The sequence below is a fragment of the Hippopotamus amphibius genome, chromosome 5 (assembly GCF_030028045.1).
Source record: "Hippopotamus amphibius kiboko isolate mHipAmp2 chromosome 5, mHipAmp2.hap2, whole genome shotgun sequence".
In the NCBI taxonomy this organism is placed as follows: Eukaryota; Metazoa; Chordata; class Mammalia; order Artiodactyla; family Hippopotamidae; genus Hippopotamus; species Hippopotamus amphibius.
This window is the reverse complement of record NC_080190.1, coordinates 67,592,950-67,611,540: the sequence shown is the minus strand read 5'-3', so window position 1 is coordinate 67,611,540 and position 18,591 is coordinate 67,592,950. Positions and strand designations below refer to the sequence as shown.

The 18,591-nt window shown below is 38.7% G+C and overlaps 1 protein-coding gene and 1 pseudogene across 23 annotated transcripts in view; one reads left to right on the top strand and one right to left on the bottom strand.

Moving 5' to 3' along the window:
* The window catches only part of RUFY2 (RUN and FYVE domain containing 2), a 92,304-nt gene that overhangs the window by 12,859 nt on the left and 60,854 nt on the right, over positions 1–18,591 (bottom strand). For 15 of the 23 annotated variants that reach the window (XM_057736534.1, XM_057736537.1, XM_057736535.1 and 12 more), the window contains one exon: positions 6,848–6,994. In XM_057736534.1, coding sequence (XP_057592517.1) covers positions 6,848–6,994 — 147 coding nt within the window. Of the gene's footprint in view, positions 1–6,847; positions 6,995–15,822; positions 16,144–18,591 lie in introns of those variants that run through there. The other 8 variants (XM_057736554.1, XM_057736551.1, XM_057736550.1 and 5 more) reach the window with 3 other exon arrangements.
* On the top strand, positions 13,084–13,535 carry LOC130854001 (60S ribosomal protein L36a-like; annotated as a pseudogene).

Here is an 18,591-nt window from a genome sequence, read left to right as displayed (position 1 = left end):
CAGTGGCTAAGACACAGAGCAGCCAAATAAATAAATAAATAAATAAGAAATTGATACTTATTTTCTGAAAACCCAAACATAACACAATGGGGTTTTTGCTTTGTTTTTCTTCTTAACATTTATCTTTCAAAAGATTTTAATCCAATAATGCATATAAAGTGCTCATCACAGTGCCGGATGCATTGTAAGTACTTGATAAATGTTACCTTTTTATTTTGAGCAGCTCGAAACCAGTGCTTTAAACTGCCACACTGCACTGCCTCCCCATAACAAAGAAACTATTATTATCCCTTTAACAGGCTGCAGGCAAGAAAACCAATGTCTATCAAATAAAATGGACTCCTGCCACGTTTGTGAGGGAAAGCAGCAATCAATTAACAACTCCCATGCTGGGCCAGCAACATCAGCACCACTCCCCAGGGAATGTGTTAGAAATGCACAGTCTTAGGCCCCACCCCAGACCTTCTGAATCAGAATCTCCATCTGAACCAGAAACCAGGTGATGTGTGTGCACATTCAAGTTTGGAAAGCCCTGCTGTATAAGGTATGGTCCTGTGTTCAAAGGCCTTAGCCTCTCTGTTGAGGAGTCAAGACAGACACAGAAAGCAGCAGTGGGCAACACCAGAGAGTATGTAACTGAGATACATGGATTTTGACATTAAGTACTCTAGGACCTGAAAGGTGAGGACTTCAGGTGGACCTAGAGAAAGGGCAGATTTTGGTGAGCTGGACAGGAAAATGTGGGCAAAAAGCTTTGTGTCGGGGACGCTTCCTGGGCAAGTCACTTGACCTCACTTCTTTTTCCTTCTGTTAAATCTTTGACACTCTAGGATTCTGTAAGCTAAGGTAAGGAGAATTAGGATGGTAGGAATGAAGTGGAATGAGCATGTGTCACACCTGTGGGCACCTGTGGGCCTGGGGAGTGAGAAGTCCCACCTGAGTAGAGGAGGGGGGTGGGTGCTGCTGGGGCCAACAAGGCAACAATGTTCAGAAGTGAACTCAAGTGCTTCCCATGGCCTACTGAATGCTCTCCATGGAAACTGGCCCACCTGCCCGTGCATATAACGACTGAGAGAAACGTGGAGCTATTTGTTTATTTTCCAGAAATCTGATTGTTTTATTTATTTATTTTATTTGGGGGGGGCTTATAATACATAGCCTTTATTATACTGAAGTATGTTACCTTTATACCGTGGAGCTATTTGATTCCCTTGTGCCGAGTCTGCACAGGCCTCAAAGGTGATTGAAGGGTTGATGAAGAAAAGCCTGGATCTACCTCCTTGGCTGCAGGAACCTGCAGTGCCTATCAGTCCTCCCACATCTGATCTGGCCAAACTCCCTGTCCTTGTCTTTCCTTTCTTTGCCTATTGCTTCTCACGATCTTTAGGACCAGAGTCTCTAAAAGCGTTAAAGCATTTCACATTGTAGCCAAGCTCACCATCTATTGGTAACAGATTCCTTTGCAAACAGGCTTTTTTGCAAATCAGCTAAAACACACACTTCACTGACCATCAGCTCTTTAATCTTTTCTGCTTTGGTATATTTCACCAATTGCACTTTGAATTTTGGGAAGTGCAATTTCTGTCCCAGGACACTGAAAATGCACCTGCTATTTGCCTGAGGAGCCAGAGACAATGTAGAAAATTTGAAAGTAGCAGCCCTCAATATGCACCACAGGCAGCTGAATTTCTACTGGAACCAAAGACCAAAATAATGGTGAATCATGAGAACATTAATATTGCTTCAACTTGGAGAACTTTAGGGAAAAAGAATGAGACTATATTCATTCAAAATACTGAATTTTGATTCCAATAATGTTTCCATCTTACACTACAAGTCTTCTTTTCAAATGTAACTCATAATGGTTTCAAACCAAACCGATAACTATTTATTCTCTTGCTTTAATATCCATTTCCCTTTGCCAACCTCACATGAGTCAAGTTTCCAGCAGCAAAAACAGAGCCATATTTATTTTTCTGAGTTCCAGTGTACTGCCCTGCGACACTGAGGTTCCATCACCATATGGCCTGAAAAAGATTAATGATCAGAAAATGTTTTAAAATACTCCCACCTTGTGGCAGTTTAGAAATATGACAGCCTAAACAGGACAGTCCTGCTGTCTGTTCATTTGTCCCTCTGCTTTCCTTCCAGCAAATGAAAAGCATTTGGATGTAGAAAGTTCTAAATCATCCAGGAAGAAATGGGAGATTCCTTCTGAGGCACTTAGATTTCTTATTGTAAAGTTATGTCCACACAATGCAGCACTCAAGCTGCAGGCCATCTTCAGTTATTCCTAATAGATCTCATGGATGCCTGGTCTCTCCAGCTCTATCATGGAATCCAAAGCACATACTTGCTTTGGATACCCTGCCCACTCCACCCTACCAATGAGAACAAAAGATGAATAATTGTTGGCTAACTAGAACTCTTAGAAGGAGATTTTGCCATAATATAACTGATTACAATATTTTCACTTTCACTCAACAGATATCTATTTAGTGCCTCCCACGTGCTAGGCCTTGTGTGTTGGAACAAGTCAGAATAGATTAAGATCTCATAGAATGTACAGTGGTGAGGAAGACAGGCAGAATGAATTACAACGAAAGAGTGATGCATGTTACCAACTGGGAAGAGGTGCAGTGGGAGCACATAAAAGGGGAGGATGTCTAGTCTAGTAGTGAGTACAGTGGGTTAAAAGCATGGGCCCTGCAGTCAGGCAGGCCTAGGGTGGGATTCTGAAGTCAGCCACTTAACATTCCTCTGCCTCTGTTTTCTCATCTGTAAAATGGGGATAATAATAAGACCTACTCATAGAGTGGGTGTGATGGTAAAATGAAATAACATGAAAAGCAATTAGCACAGTATGTATCTGGCTGAACTTGCCTGTAGACACTGCCCCCAAAGCTGAGAGTTATGTTCTAGAAGCCAGTGAGGATACTTGGGAAACAGAAATTCCCACATTAACATTTCCTTTTGCTTTCCATTGCGCTCTTCCCTCAAGTACTCGGGCAAAGGAAAACCCTTCAATGTCCTAGAAGAATCTTCTCTGCACTCTGCATCCTTTTTCTGGACATAAAAATGAGATATGAGGTTGTAACCTTCTAGAAACCCCAGGAGCCTCTGACCCAGTGTGGTCACACTGAGCCAGTGATGGGCACCAAGTTTGGAAATGGCCACTGCACATGAGTTAAAGCATGGATTGAACACAGCATTGCTATACACCTGTTTTTCTTTAAACACATAACCCACCAAGCTGTAAAAGGGGCTTTTGGTCGTCCCTAAAGTTAACCAGGAGAACGAGAATAGCAAGCATTTTAAGAAGTAAAATTAAGCATTCCTCTTTAAAAGCATGAAGCCAATCTTTCTTGCTGTACTGGAAATGATTAGTAGTGTTTAAAAGAATAAATGAATACTACATTTGATCCTAGCACAGTGTCCAGCTCATGGTAGACAGCCAGTAAAGGCCAGTTGAATTGGAATAAGTAGATACACTGGGCACACAACAAAGTTGTTTTTATGGATAATTTAAACAGGAAAACTCCAGAATGAACCCCTCTTTAGAGAAGCTATCTTCTGAAACAATGGTTCTCAGCTGGGGGTGATTTTTGATAGCCATGATTGTGGGAGGAGGGGAGACTACTGTCACCCAGTGGGTCAAAGCTCAGGATCTGCACAACATTTTACAATGCACATGACAGCCTCACACAATAAAGAACTTTCCAGTCCAAAATGTCAATAACACCACTATCGAGAAGCCCTGCCCTAAAAACACACACACATACGTACACGTACATACACACACACACAAAATAATAACAACAAAAACAAAAAGCCTTAAGGCTTTGTTAGAATATGAAGGAGAATAAATACAGGTTCCTTGCCTCTGTTGATACATTATTTTCACTAAATAGTAAAACTGGTTTACAGAAAAATAAACTAAGTACCACCCCTTTTCACTAGCACAGCCCTTTGACCTATTCCAATAGTTGGTCAGGAGTTCCTATAGTTTTGTACACAGCTGTCATTGTAATGTAACTATTTCACTTTTCAAAATATTGTTTCTGTACATCTTCCATGTCTCTACATGGTCTTTATTGTAAAATTGTCAGGCATTTGAGAAAACCGTCAACTTTTTTTATTTTAAATATTCTTTTCAAATATCTGTTTCATGTTCCATTTAGCCCTTGATCTGTTTTTGTTTCCACCTACTGTACAGTGTTATAAATTCCTCGTGCAAATTTAAAAAACGGACTTGTCTAGAAAGGAAAACAAAACGAAACTTTAGAATATTCGAAAGCTCTGGGAATGTTGTTACCCAGAATTTTTTCCTTTTCTTCCAGCAGTCTGTTATCAAGTATACAAAAAGCTCAAAGTACAATTACCTCATCTTTAGTTTGTCAACCAAGTTTTCCTGTGGTTAGTCTCATCTCAGTCAAATTTTAAATAATTTTAAACAAAGCAAAATGAAAAAGAATATTCCTTTGAAGTCCTGCACTTAGAATCTGAAATATTTTCTCCCCCATAAAAATCCAATGTTGTTTCATGCTCTGAGTCCCCATGGGACCTGGCATGAGTCTCCATGGTACCTGGTACCTGGTCTTTTAGCCTCCGTGGTAACTATGGGATAATGATCAGGTTTACAGGTATATTTCCCCTGCTAGACTCTGAGCACCTCAAGGACAGGCAAACTTACTGATCTCTGTACCTCCTGCCCCTACCCTGGAGCCTGGCTCATATTAGATGTCGACAAATATTTGTAGAATACGTAATGACAGGCAGAACACCTACTGAGCTGTGGTCAGAATCATAAGGTTTAGCGTTTATCTGTCTCTGATATTTTCCTGAGTTCACCTGTATTCTCTCTAGGTGTTCAGGTGTCCACTGTCTCCAGCCATGTGTAAAAGAATCCAAGGGTGGAAACAACAGTTTAGACTTCCATTTAAATTTTTATTGATTACACATTGGGGAAAGTGCTAAATTAGCCTCCAGGAGAGCAAGATTCTCGTGTTCACAGAGTAGAAAACTAGCAAACTAGTCTTTAGATATCTATTCAGTTGTCCCTAACAGGCCATCTAATTAGCCCGGTCTCATAGGTCTAAGGCACAGAAGTGAATCGAGAGATGCTTCAGAGAGTGTCCCCAGATGGATCACAGACTTCTTTTTCCTTCTTCCTTTTGTATTGAAGCATATTGCTTAGAACTCTGCTAAGTTTTTTGTTTAAATTTTTATTTCCTAGTTTTTCCAAATATATAAATAACATGTAAAATATATTTTAATGGAGAGATAGATAGAGAGGGGAGAGAGAGAGACAGAGAGAGAGAGATCCTCAGTCTGGAGTTTAGTGAATGTACCAGAGGTAAAAAAGGAATAAATTTAGGAATAATACTGATTCTTGTCATCTGGTGAAAACTGAGTACATAAATCACTCAAAACTTTTTTCAAAACTCTTCAAGAATATTACCTGGCGACATGGGGCAAATATACTAAGACTCTTGACCAACAGATACATGATAGTCAATTCCAAGCTATGTTTGCCATATTGTTCCTAAAGAAAGTTCACATTTTAGAATTCTCTCTGTTAGTTATTTTATTAGTTATTCTCTCACTAATACTCCAAAGCTCTTATATAACTTGATAAAGCCTATTAACTTTATTACTGTCTGCACTTTGTGGTTGGAAAATGCCAAGATTGCATAATGAATGCATCATTAAGGTAAGATGAGGACCCTTGATCATGATTTTGCTGCTCCATTGCAGGGAGAAAATAAGTATACCAAAGACTCAACAATATTCACCTGTCTCAGTAAAACCTAAGCCATTCTCCATCTTGATTTACACAGAATCACCTGGGAAGCTTTAAAGACCCGTGCTGCTTGGGTCTCACCCCCAGAGATTCTACGGTGATTGGTTGGGCATAGGAATTTTTAAAGCACCTCAAGTGCTTTTAATCTGCCGCCAGCTTGACGTTCACTGCACTTGAAGGGGCCAACTTAATAAGACTTAAGCTCATCGATTGCTTACTGTGTTCCTAAAGTAATTCTCAGAAAATCTACTCTTGTACTAACTGCTCTGAGTGGAAGGGTACCTTGGCTTGTTTCCTAATACCCAGATAACAACACAAAGTAGTTAAGGTCAAAATAGTTAAATATTTAACTATTCTATTAATACTTATCTAACCAAAGAGACATTTTTAAAATGAGACTTTCAGTAAACTGAGTTCTCCCTATGTTAGAGCTTAATTCCTTCTATCTTTCTACTAAATTACTTAATTCCTTGTAAAATGTTTCATCTTCTTGGTCCTGAAAAGAATTTCAAATTGTCTGAACTATAGGTAAGGTTAAAAATATCCAGCTAGAATCTTTTATGCTAAATGTACTATCAGCCATGTCCAGTGACATAAAACTCATCTAATTTCATTCTCCTCTGCATTTGGTGCTAACTAAACGAAAACCCAGAGGTTACAGAGGCTACAAGGAGCTTGAGTTCTTTCGTTTTTTTTGGGGGGGGGGGCGGATAGAACCCATGCCCCCTGCAGTGGAAGTGGAGTCAACCACTGGACTGCGAGGAAAGTTCCGTCCCCCCGCCCCTCCTTTCCTTTTTAAATTGGCTTTAGTTCTTTATGTGAATCTTCATTTCTCTAGACCTAAGCAACTAGGTATAAGCAGTCTCATCATATAATTTAGTCAAAATCAACTTGCAGACGTGAACATTGCTGATATCATTTGACAAAGAACACAAACCAGAGAGGTACACAAACAGATGGGTCTTTTTTTTTTTTTAAGAAATACTTGGTTCTACAGGAATCTAGGATTTCAGGCACTGCACTTTAAAACAGAATACTACTTACATTTTCTAGGAGGCAAACAGCAGCAGGATTCCCACAAAATGCTTTTGCTGTGAATGCGTCTGCTATGAAAATAGGGAGCTTCATTTTCCTTGCAAGCTGTTTCTGCAAGCTCTCAAAATTGCTGGTAGCCTGCTTTCCTTCTTGTTGCTACAAAAAATCAAAAAGTTAATGTTTTACTTGATGTACAGAAGCAACTAGCATTTCCCAGGTACAAAGTTAAGCAATTACTCTAACATACCTACATTTGAAGATAAGTGATCCTCTGCTTTATTTTAAGCCTCTAAATCAAATTTGTTTTAAAATTCTGGATTAATAGCATATTTTATTTTCATAGTGTACATATACATAACAACATAATCATATTCTTAGAGTAGCCAAAACTAGCTTAGGCTGTGTTTTCTTTTTTTGTTTTTAATAAATTTATTTATTTATTTATTTTATTGGCTGTGTTGGGTCTTTTTTGCTGTGTGTAGGCTTTCTTTTTAGTTGCAGTGAGTGGGGGCTACTCTTTGTTGTGGTGCACAGGCTCCTCACTGCCGTGGCTTCTCTTGTTGCGGAGCACAGGCTCTAGGTGCATGGGCTTCAGTAGTTGCAGCACATGGGCTCAATAGTTGTGGCTCACAGGCTCCAAAGTGCAGGCTCAATAGTTGTGGCGCACGGGCTTAGTTGCTCCACGGCATGTGGGATCTTCCCAGAGCAGGGATCAAACCTGTGTCCCTGCAATGGCAGGAGGATTCTCAACCACTGCGCCACCTAGGAAGCCCCTAGGCTATGTTTTTTATGAAATGCATGAAACTTCCAAGGGACATATATGTTGCTTATAGTTTCCCAATGAATATTACTGCCCTTCTAAAATAATGCAGTTTTTTCTAATTATAAAAAATATGCCCATTATAAAAAAACATGGAAAATCAAAATGTTACTCATAACCATGTAAATCAGCAATAACTTTTTTTTTTTGGACTTAACATAGTCAAAGGAGCCTCATGCTTTAATTTTGTATTATTTTATAAATCTACAGATGGAGACTTTTTTTGGCTCATGATATAGACTTGCTAAAATAAATCTTTTCATTATAAGAGTAACACTCTCTTAACTGAAAACCTATAAAACATAGAAAGGCGGGGCAGAGGGTGGGGGGAGGGTAGAGGATCGCCTGTATTTTCATGCCCTAGAGATAAATTCTGTTAACATTCTAGGTGTTTCCTTTGCTTTACTAGAAAACATGGGTTTTGTCATAGGCATGGAGGGATTCCTCCCTCCCAAAGTTATAGAACTTTAAAAAAATTCAGCAAATTAGGGGGTGCTTTGTTTAAATCTAAAAGAAATTATCCCATCCTAACATGTATTTCTTGTTCTCAAGGAGATTAAGATAAATAACAGTGGGACACCTCGCTGGCTGCCACACCTGGCACCAGCCCACCAGGCAGCTCCCAGGCCTACAGGTTTGTTTCTTTTTCTTTTCTTTTTTGTTTAATTTATTATACAAGTGTTTTGCTTAACTTTCTTGCCAAATGCCTACTTTTTTCTGTCTTTTTTTTTAGATGTAATTGACATTACTTTCAGGTGTGCAACATAATGATCTGATATTTGTATATAGTGGAAGTGATCTACCACAGTAGGTCTGTGGTAGTTAATCCATCACCATACATGGTTACAAAAAAAGGTTTTGTGTGTGTGTGATGAAACTTTGAAGATCTACTCTCTTAGCAGCTTTCAAATATGCAATACATTATTTTTTTTTTTCAATACATTATTATTAACTATAGTCACCATGCTGTACGTGACATTCCCAGGACTTATTTATTTTATAGCTGGAAGTTTGTACCTTTTGACCCCCTTCAATAACTTCAGTAAGTTTGTACCTTTTGACCTCCAAGTAATAACATTATTAATACTTCAGATATAGTTTTTAATCATAATTTTTACCCCTTTAACAGTATAGCATGAGTATAAATGCTTCAAAAACATAATTTTAATAGATTTATAATAGGCTCGTGGATATGCTATAAGTTAACCATTTCCCCTTTGGTGAATATTTATTTCTAATTTTTCACTTGTAAAGATAATGTAGTGATCAAATATGTTGACTTTAAATCTTGGTCTGCATTTCTGATTCTTTAATTATAACAGATTCCCCAAAATCAAATCCCTAGGTTAAAGAGTATAGAGTCATTTTAACTTACACATACAGTTAAATTTATCTTCAGAAAGAGTGTATCAGCTTAGACAGCATATGAGAATGCCCCACCATTGCTGCATTGCTGATCTGATAGATTTAAAAATGCCTTGAGTTTTCATTTGTGTTTCTTGGATTATTCTAACCAGACTGCAAAAAGCATAAAGTCAGAACCTCTTCTTGTTTTTCTTTGCTACTAAAATCTCAGTTTTTAGAACAGTGCTTGGCACACAATAATTGTTTATTGAATTAAGTAATATACTGAACATGCATCACAACTGAACTTCCATACATTGACTGGCAAATACTCAGAGCTTCTCCACATGGTGTCATCTGCCAACCAACATTTCAGTTTCAGTAGCATCACCATTATTGACATTGCAGTTTGTTTATGCAATTATTTTGAAATTTTATTATAGAGTGCCTTTATTATTTTAGAAAAATTGAATAGAGAACAGAAATAAAGTTCTGATAATGAGGCATAATTTTCATAAATTTAATATAATTGACACTTACAGAAATCATAGGTGTGCCAAAAGGAGCAAGTTTTTAGCTTCACTGAACTACAGCCCCATTGGTCTCAGCCATCAGCTATGTGTTCAATTGGATGAGAAAATTTATATTGAAAGACTGTCTATCTTTTCTATAGTGGTCATAAATTATATCTTTATGTTTTTGAAATGTTTCTTCAAATAGTCTTCTGAAGTTTTCTTGCTCTAATTTGGTAAAGAAAAATAAAATTCTACAACTAAGTACTTTATCAGGCTTCTATAAATACTGCATTGCTTCTCAAATGAAAACATTTCTTTAAAGGGAAAAATTCTCCAAGACTCTAATATCCAATGTTATTTGCCTGTTTAACAACCATCCCTCTCTACCCCACCCTGGGGTGGGGGTTGCTCTCTGCAGTACAGCTTCTAATGGTAAAAAATCTGGAAATAAAATCAAAGGTCTTCAATAGGAGACTGAGCGGGGAATTCCCTAGTGGTCCCGTGGTTAAAACTCTGAGTTCCCAATGCAGGGGATATGGGTTTGACACCTGGCCAGGGAAATTCCCTGACCCAATGCCATGGGGCATGGCCAAAAAAAAATTGAACAAGTCAAGGAGGAACTTCCCTGGTGGCTCAGTGGTTAAGAATCTGCCTGCCAATGCAGGGGACACGGGTTCAATCCCTGGTCGCGGAAGATCCCACACGCCGTGGAGCAACTAAGCCTGGACACCACAGCTACTGAGCCTGCACTCTATAGCTCACAAGCCACAACTACTGAGCCCGCACACGCAGAGCCCGTGCTCCTCAACAGGAGAAGCCACCGAAACGAGAAGGCCGTGCACTGCAATGAAGAGTAGCCCCCACTCTCTGCAACTAGAGAAAGCCCGCACACAGCAATGAGGACCCAACACAGCCAAAAGATAAATAAAAATAAATAATAAATTTTTAAAAAAGAGAAAAGAACAAGGCAAGGAAACAAATTCTCCCCTAGAACCTCTAGAAGGAACAAATCTGGATTAGTCAATTCAGGATGCCATAACAAACTATAGACTGAGTGGCTTAAACAACAGACATTTCTTTTCTCACAATTTGGAGGCTGGGAAGTCCCAAGTCAATGTTGATTTTAGCCCAGTGAGACCTATTTTGGACCTGTGACCTTCAGAATTATAAAACAATAAATTTGTGTTATTGTTACCCATTAAATTTGTGATTTGTTACAGCAGCAATAGGAAACACATACAATCCAGTATTCTGTTACTTGCAGTCCAGCAAAATCCTGCCTCCTGCACAAACTTTCAAGAACAATAGTAATAAAAACTTATTGAGCACTTACTATGTGTCAGACATGGTTCTAAGAACATTTAGAATGTCTCATAAGCCAGATCCTTATTATAATCTCCATTTCCGTTTTACAGATGAATAAACAGAGGCTCAGAAATTTTAAGTAACTTGCCCACGGTCATACATTTAGGCAATGCCTAAACTCGAACTCAAGTAGTCTAATTTCACAGTCCATGTTCTTAATCACCATGCCTTAGAATATATTCCATGACCAGAATTTAAGGAGCTCTTACTTAAGGAACTAAATCTTAGTTCCATGAAATGGTAAACTACCACTGCATAAGAGAAATTTTGTCTTAAGTGATAAAATACTTCAGACCATCTTTGAAATGAAAACTCAGAGTTTAAAAATTCTTGGAATTTGCAGACTCAAGAATACAAAGGGGGCTTCCTAGGTGGCGCAGGGGTTAAGAATCCACCTGTCAGTGCAGGGGACACGGGTTCCATCCCTGCTCCAGGAAGATCCCACATGCCGCAGAGCAACTAAGCCTGTGTGCCACAACTATTGAGCCTGCGCTTTAGAACCTGTAAGCCACAACTATTGAGCCCATGTGCTGCAACTACTGAAGCCCACGTGCCTAGAGCCCGTGCTCTGCAACACGAGAAGCCACAGCAATGAGGAGCCCGCGCACCACAGAGAAGAGCAGCCCCCACTCACCGCAACTAAAAGAAAGCCCACACACAGCAAAAAAAGACCTAACACAGCCAATTAAATAAATAAATTAAAAAAAAAAAAAGAATACAAAGGATCCTGGTACAAGAAAGACTAAATAATTGTATTATGTATAAAAACTAAACAAGATTTATTTCTGATTTAAAAAAGTTCTTGGCCAAGCGTGAAAGTTTCTTCAGCATTTTTTTTGTTGTTCTAGAGCAGTGGTTCTCAGATTTTAGCATGTATCAGAATCACCTGTGGGAACTTGTTAAAACACAATTTGCTGGACTTCATGCCCAGAATTTTTTATTTCGTAAGTCTGAGGTGGGGCCCAAGAATTTACATTTCTAACAAGTTCCCAAGCAATGCTGATGCTGCACTTGGAAAATCAGTACAAAAAGAAGTTTCTAACACCATAAATGTATTAAAAATATCTTTCTAAAATGTATTTCATAAAATTAACTTTTATTCTTGGTCAAAAGGTAGAAAAAGGAAATATTTTTATTCATTTAATTTAATCAATTAATATCCCTGTTTGTGCTCTATGGTGACCCATTATGCTTAAGGTAGGGTTCACATTAACAATTTAATTTTCAGAAATTACTGTGTATTTCCTCAATGCCAGGCACATGCTAGATTTGGGGGATAAAATGATGAATGAGTCACTAATTCTCTGTCAAGGAATTCTCAGCCAGTGAGGAGACCAATATAAAAATTATAAAATATAAAAGAAAAAGATATAGATATAATGCTTATGAACACAAGGAGAGAGCAATAACTCTGCCCAAGAGACAGTCAGAGGGATCTCCAGAGATGAGGTGACATTTAAATGGGTCCAAAAACACACATACAAAAAAATGCCCAGCAGTTCCATAAAGTGGGAACAGGCATCTTGGGCAGAGAGCATGGATTAATCCCAGGGCAAGCAATTCAATATGGATATGGATGTGGCAAGAGGATAGGAGAGGGTGGAGATAAGGCTATAAAGATCTGCTGGAGCCAATGTTCATGATTTGTTCTTTATTTTTGTGGGTTCAGAAATCCAAAATTCAGTTCAACAGCAACTGTGTGGCAGGCAGACTCCAATGCGAGGCACCAGAGAGAGAAAAGAGTCTCATGAATGAGCCATACACCTCTACTCTGAGGATCTAGTCTAGAATTTATTTTTTAAGATGTCTCTCTTTTTTTTCCTCTCTTTCCTTAAAATTAATTTTGGTTTCATTTCTAGAAGGAAAAAGCAGGCTTAATCACCCCACCCCACCCCCACCCCACCACACCCCCGGAATTGCTGAGAGAAAATTTGAGGCAGGTAAAGTTTGTGCAACTTGCCTTTATTTACGCAGTAAATGGGCTTGCATAAATTTTGGCATCCAGTCAAATGGCTGGTCCTGAGGTGCAGCTATCAGGCAGCGCTCTGAGCAACTATCCAGCATAGTGCTTTTCAAATGATCCAAATAATTTAAATTATCTTTCTCTAGTTTCACTTACATTCCATTTGGACCCCTCAATAATGCCAAGAAAATATGCTGTTTAAAAAGAAATCAGTTCCTGGCGGCGCGAGCCGAGCGAGGCCAGGACGTGGACGTCGGCTTTCCAGCAGTTTTCACCGTGAAGACACCTCTGCTGCAAAGATGGTCAATGTACCTAAAACCCGAAGGACTTTCTGTAAGAAGCGTGGAAAGCATCAGCCTCACAAAGTGACCCAGTATAAGAAGGGCAAAGATTCTCTGTATGCCCAGGGAAAGAGGCGCTACGATCGTAAACAGAGTGGCTATGGTGGGCAAACAAAGCCGATTTTCCGGAAGAAGGCTAAAACCACAAAGAAGGCTGAATGTGAGGCTTGAATGTGTTGAGCCCAACTGCAGGTCCAAGAGGATGCTGGCCATTAAGAGATGCAAGCATTTTGAACTCGGAGGAGATAAGAAGAGAAAGGGCCAAGTGATCCAGTTCTAAGCTTTGGGAGTCTTGTTCTATCTTTGAGAGGAAAATGTGAAAGTTACAGAAAAATTATCTGTATGAGAATAAATACAGTGATACTCTTACAAAAAAAAAAAAAAAATCAAATACCCCCAGAGGGTACAAGCTCATAAATCTAAATTCATATGATTTCTCAACTATTCATACCTCTCTTTTTTAACTCTTTAAAGTTAGTTTTTAATCACCAATTTAGTATATTAATATAATCTTTTTATAAATAATAAAATAGTACAGAAAAAATTAAAATCCCATTTGACAATTCCCTGTCTCACTACCTTCCCTGGAGTTCCATCGGGTTTGTTTTTGAGAACACAGTAGACACCCTCCTGAATTCTAATCTTGGTTCCATTTGCCACGTAAATGTAGGGAAATCATAAACCTCCCTTGTTCAAATAGCTTAGTCATTAAACCTGCCCCTGGGTGTGCCTGAAAAAAATGCTTACTTGTCCCTCTGTAACACTCTTAGCTTGTTTACAGTCTCCTGTGGCTACAGACAACAGAAAGTTGATTCCTGTTATTCTGTAGCTGTTAGCATAAAAGAACCCGCTTAACTTTTCCTTATGACTGCTGCCTCAAAACAAGGCTACTCATTAATAAATGCCAGTTTAGTTCTTTGAAAATATAAATACTCAGTAACAGAGCACTGACTAGCATTCAGAGTGTGCATGAATACTGTCTAGGTGAAAAGAAAATGTTTAAAAAAGCATTACAGGGACTTCCCTGGTGGTCCAGTGGTTAAGAATCCACCTTCCAATGCAGGGGACAGGGGTTCAATCCCTGGTCTGGGAAGATCCCACATGCCACAGTGCAACTAAGCCCATGAGCCACAACTATTGAAGCCCGCGCACCTAGAGCTTGTGCTCTGCAACAAGAGAAGCGACTGCAATAAGTCCTGCACACCACACTGAAGAGTAGCCCCTGCTTGCCACAACTAGAGAAAGTCCATGTGCAGCAACAAAGGCCGAATGCAGCCAAAAATCAATCAATCAATCAATAAAATGTTAAAAAATATCATGGCTAGGACAAATAGACCAGTAGTCCCCAACCTTTTTCACCAGCAGTGACCAGTTTCGTGGGAAAACAATTTTTCCATGGTGGGGGGGGGTTCAGGCAGTAATGCAAGCAATGGGGAGTGGCGAGGAGTGGCAGATGAACCTTCGCTTGCTCACCTGCTGCTCACCTCCTGCTGTGCGGCCCAGTTACTAAAAACCATGGACCAATACCAGTCTGTGGCCCAGGGGTTGGGGACCCCTGAACTAGACAGAAGATCAACAAGAAGATTTAACAACACTGTAAACCAAGTAGACCTAAGAGACATCTATAGTACACCCCACCATAGCAGTAAACAGCATATCCTTCTCAAATGCACACGGAGCATTCTCCAGAATAGACCATAATGTTAGGTAGTCCATAAAACAAATCTCAATAAATTTAAAGACACAGTGTGTCCTTCAACCACAATGGAATAAAATTACATTTCAATAACAAAAGGAAAAGGAAATTTGGGAAATGTGGAAATTAAACAACATCCCCCAATGATGAAAGGAAGTGGGGCTCCCTGGAAAAATAGCTGATTCTAGAGCCAGGATAAAGAAAATACCAGATGAGCCTGCAGCATCTTCTGGTGCCAGAAAGTAAGGCAGCCTAAAAAAATAAAAAGGGTAGGGGCATGTCAAAGGGATATAGGAAACAATCTGAAAGTGCTCCCAGTGGCCTAAGCAAGAACAAATTGAGCAACAAAATAAGTAATGTAGTAGTAGATTATAACCCAAAGTATAAACTTAATATCCATAAGTCTGTATGACATATATAAAAGATGAAAGAGTGAAAGAAAGAAAAATCTTATAGAATAACATCAAATAATTTACCTAGGTACTATCCCTTCCAGGAGATGGAGTTTAAATACCCCTTGAGTGTGGGCTGCACTCAGTGACTTGTTTCCAAAAGAGTAGAGCATAAGAAGCGGAAAAAAGCAACTTCACAGTGGAGAAATCTGGCAAACACTACCTCAGCCAGGTGATTAAAGGTAACACCATCACTGATTAGTCATATTGATAGCATATACCTTTGATATGATGTGATGAGAATGGCAATTTACTTCTGTGGTCTTCTTCCCAAGAACCCATTACCCCTGTCTAATCATGGCAAAAACATCAGAGAAATTCCAATTGAAGGATATTTTACAAAGTACTTGACCAGAGAATGTTAAGGAGAATGATGACTAATGTAATTTGGTATCTTGGTTGGGATACTGGAACAGAAAAAGGATGTTAGGGAAAAGCTAGTGAACCCCAAATAAAGTGTGGAGTTTAGTTAATAGTAATGGACCAATACTGGTTCTTTATTTGTGACAAATACACCATAAGATGTAAGATGTTAATAACAAAAGAAATTGAGTGAAGGGTATACAGGAACTCTCCATACTCTCTCGCAACTTTTTGTAAATCAATAACTACTCTAAAATTTTTAAATTATTAAAAAAAACAAAGAAACAACAACTGAGGCCTGCCAATAACCATGTAAGGGAGCATGACAGCAGATCTTCCATCAGTTGAGCCTTGAGTAACTACAGGCCCAGCAGACACTTGATCGCAGCTTTGTAAGAGACTCTGAGCCAGAGGCACCCATCTAAGCTTGCCTCCAGGTTGTGGACCTACAGAAACAATGAAATAATAAAAGTTTGTTGTTTTAAGCTGCTAAGTTTTAGGGTAATTTGTTAACAGCAATAATAAGTAACAGTATGATTTCTTTTTTCCCTAGCTTTACTGAGATATAATTGACATACATTACTGTGTAAGTTTAAGGTATATAGCATAATGGTTTGCCTTACATGTATTCTGAGATGATTACTGCAATAAGTTTAGTTAGCATCCATCACCTCATACAAAATACAATAAAAAAGAGAAAGCAACAAAGGATAATTTTTGCTTGTAATAAGAACTCCTAGAATTTACTCTCTCAACAACTTTCATGTATCATATAGTAGTGTTAATTATAGTCATCATGCTGTATATAACAACCCTAGTACAATTATACAAAGTATAATTTTTTTCTGTGTAATATTCAGAAGCACCCCCTGCAAAACACAGGGACAATTTGTTTGAGTTATATTCCTCTTATTCCTCATTGTAAGTTAATAAATTCTCATTCCAGTTTTTACAACAGTTTCTACAGCAAATTTACCTAGCCTGAGCCTATCCCCCTAAACTACCAGAATGTAAAAGCAAAATACATGTTGATGAATGCCAGCTCTGTATCCCTAGCACATATTAATTTCCTACTAGACACGTCCACTTGGATTGTACATGGCACCTCAAAATCAGTATACCCAATATAGACCTATATTCCTTATGTCAGTTACTGTCCCCACCATCCAATCTTAAACCAAAAATAACTCATCCTTGACTTTTCACTCATCCATCCACAGCCAATCACTAAATCCTGCTGATAATGGCTCCTGAATATCTCAAAGACATCCTCTTATATCTATCCCAGTATCATTGTTCTAGTTTAGGAGCTCATCACCTCTGCTGGGCCTTTTTTGCTAGACTGCGGTGAAAATTAGTTACTTAAAGTGCCTCCATCCCCAGTATAACCATTGTTATTTGTACACTAAGAGGCATGGGTACATATATAAGGAAACGTATTTTTATCTACCACTCACAAGTGTGGGGGGAGAGGGGAATGGTCTGTTACTCTTAATTGTACTGTGTTTTCTAAGTTATCAATGTGCTTATGAAATATTAAAAGCAGTACAATAGTTTGATTTAAATTCTTGAAGTAGCTATCTTTTGTAGCTGCTTTTCCTGTTCTTCACAGCAACCCACTGGGACAGAAATAATGTTCAACATTTTTAATTACTTTCGAAAATTAGAGAAAGTGTGCTAGGCACTTTTTTTCCCTTTAAGTTGCAATTTGTTTACTTAGTGTACAATTATTCCAATGGGATGAGACCTTTGGTTTTCCTAATCCCAGAATGAACACTAAGGTGACTTGAAGACACAAAAAAGTATCAAGAATGTATACCATAATTAAGCCTTGTCTTGAGAAATAATTTTGAATTATGATGGAGAAGATCACCGCTTTCTAAAGAGAGCTGATAGGGACTTCCCTGGTGGCAGAGCGGTTAAGACTCCATGCTCTCAATGCAGAGGGCCCAGGTTCAATCCGTGGTCAGGGAACTAGATCCCACATGCATGCCACAACTAAGGAGCGAGCCTGCCAAAACTAAGACCCAGCACAAGCAAATAAATAAATAAAATAGAGTAGATATATATGATATAAATCAAAGAAGCAAGCATTTCACAAAACTTTAGTAAGACTGATTTAGTGTTCAAAAGGCATTAACTACCTTAATTAGGCACACTCCTAGAAACTTATTTGTGGGTTTGTCACATTTTCAGCTTGATTTTCCTATAGACAAAAAGACTGTAATCCAGTTTTTGTTATTTCAGAATTTTAGTGGGGGTATGTGAACAACTACCTTAGCCAGTTTTTAGTTAATATGCCTTCCCTCCCCCAGAAGAGTGCAATCTCTTTCAATTTCTTTCTTTCTCTTTCAGGCTCTACATGGAATTTTCCTGTTCCCTTCATCCTGGTGGTGTAATCAGGATCACGTGTTTGCTGTCTTGTTTTCCCCTGGGCAGTGTGGGTCCTTCTATTTCCTTCTCCTTTTTCATCTTTTCTCTCATTTTGGCCTCTAACAAGACCCTCTCCAGGGTCCATCTGATCTCTATACTAATAGGAAAGCATTGAAATGACCAAAAGGAAGACAAAGAGAAAAAACAAACAAACAAAAAAACCCAAAGCAGCTGGGAGTCCTTAGTTCTAACCATCTCTATGGAAACAATTCCACAGAGACCAGTCTGGAAACAAGTCTGTAGGGACCACTGGAGCAATGGTGAGCCAACCTCACCAGACCTTATAGGACTCAACTTGCAAATGAGAATAGTTGATAGACATTTTTTTTTGAGAAAAGTAATAAAATAGGAAGCCAAATAAAAATTAAGTTTACCCCTATATAATGTACTTTTTTTTAAACTCAAAACTACTTACTTTCTATAATAAAAAAGGAAAAGGAATGCATGTGCTAATTTCAAGT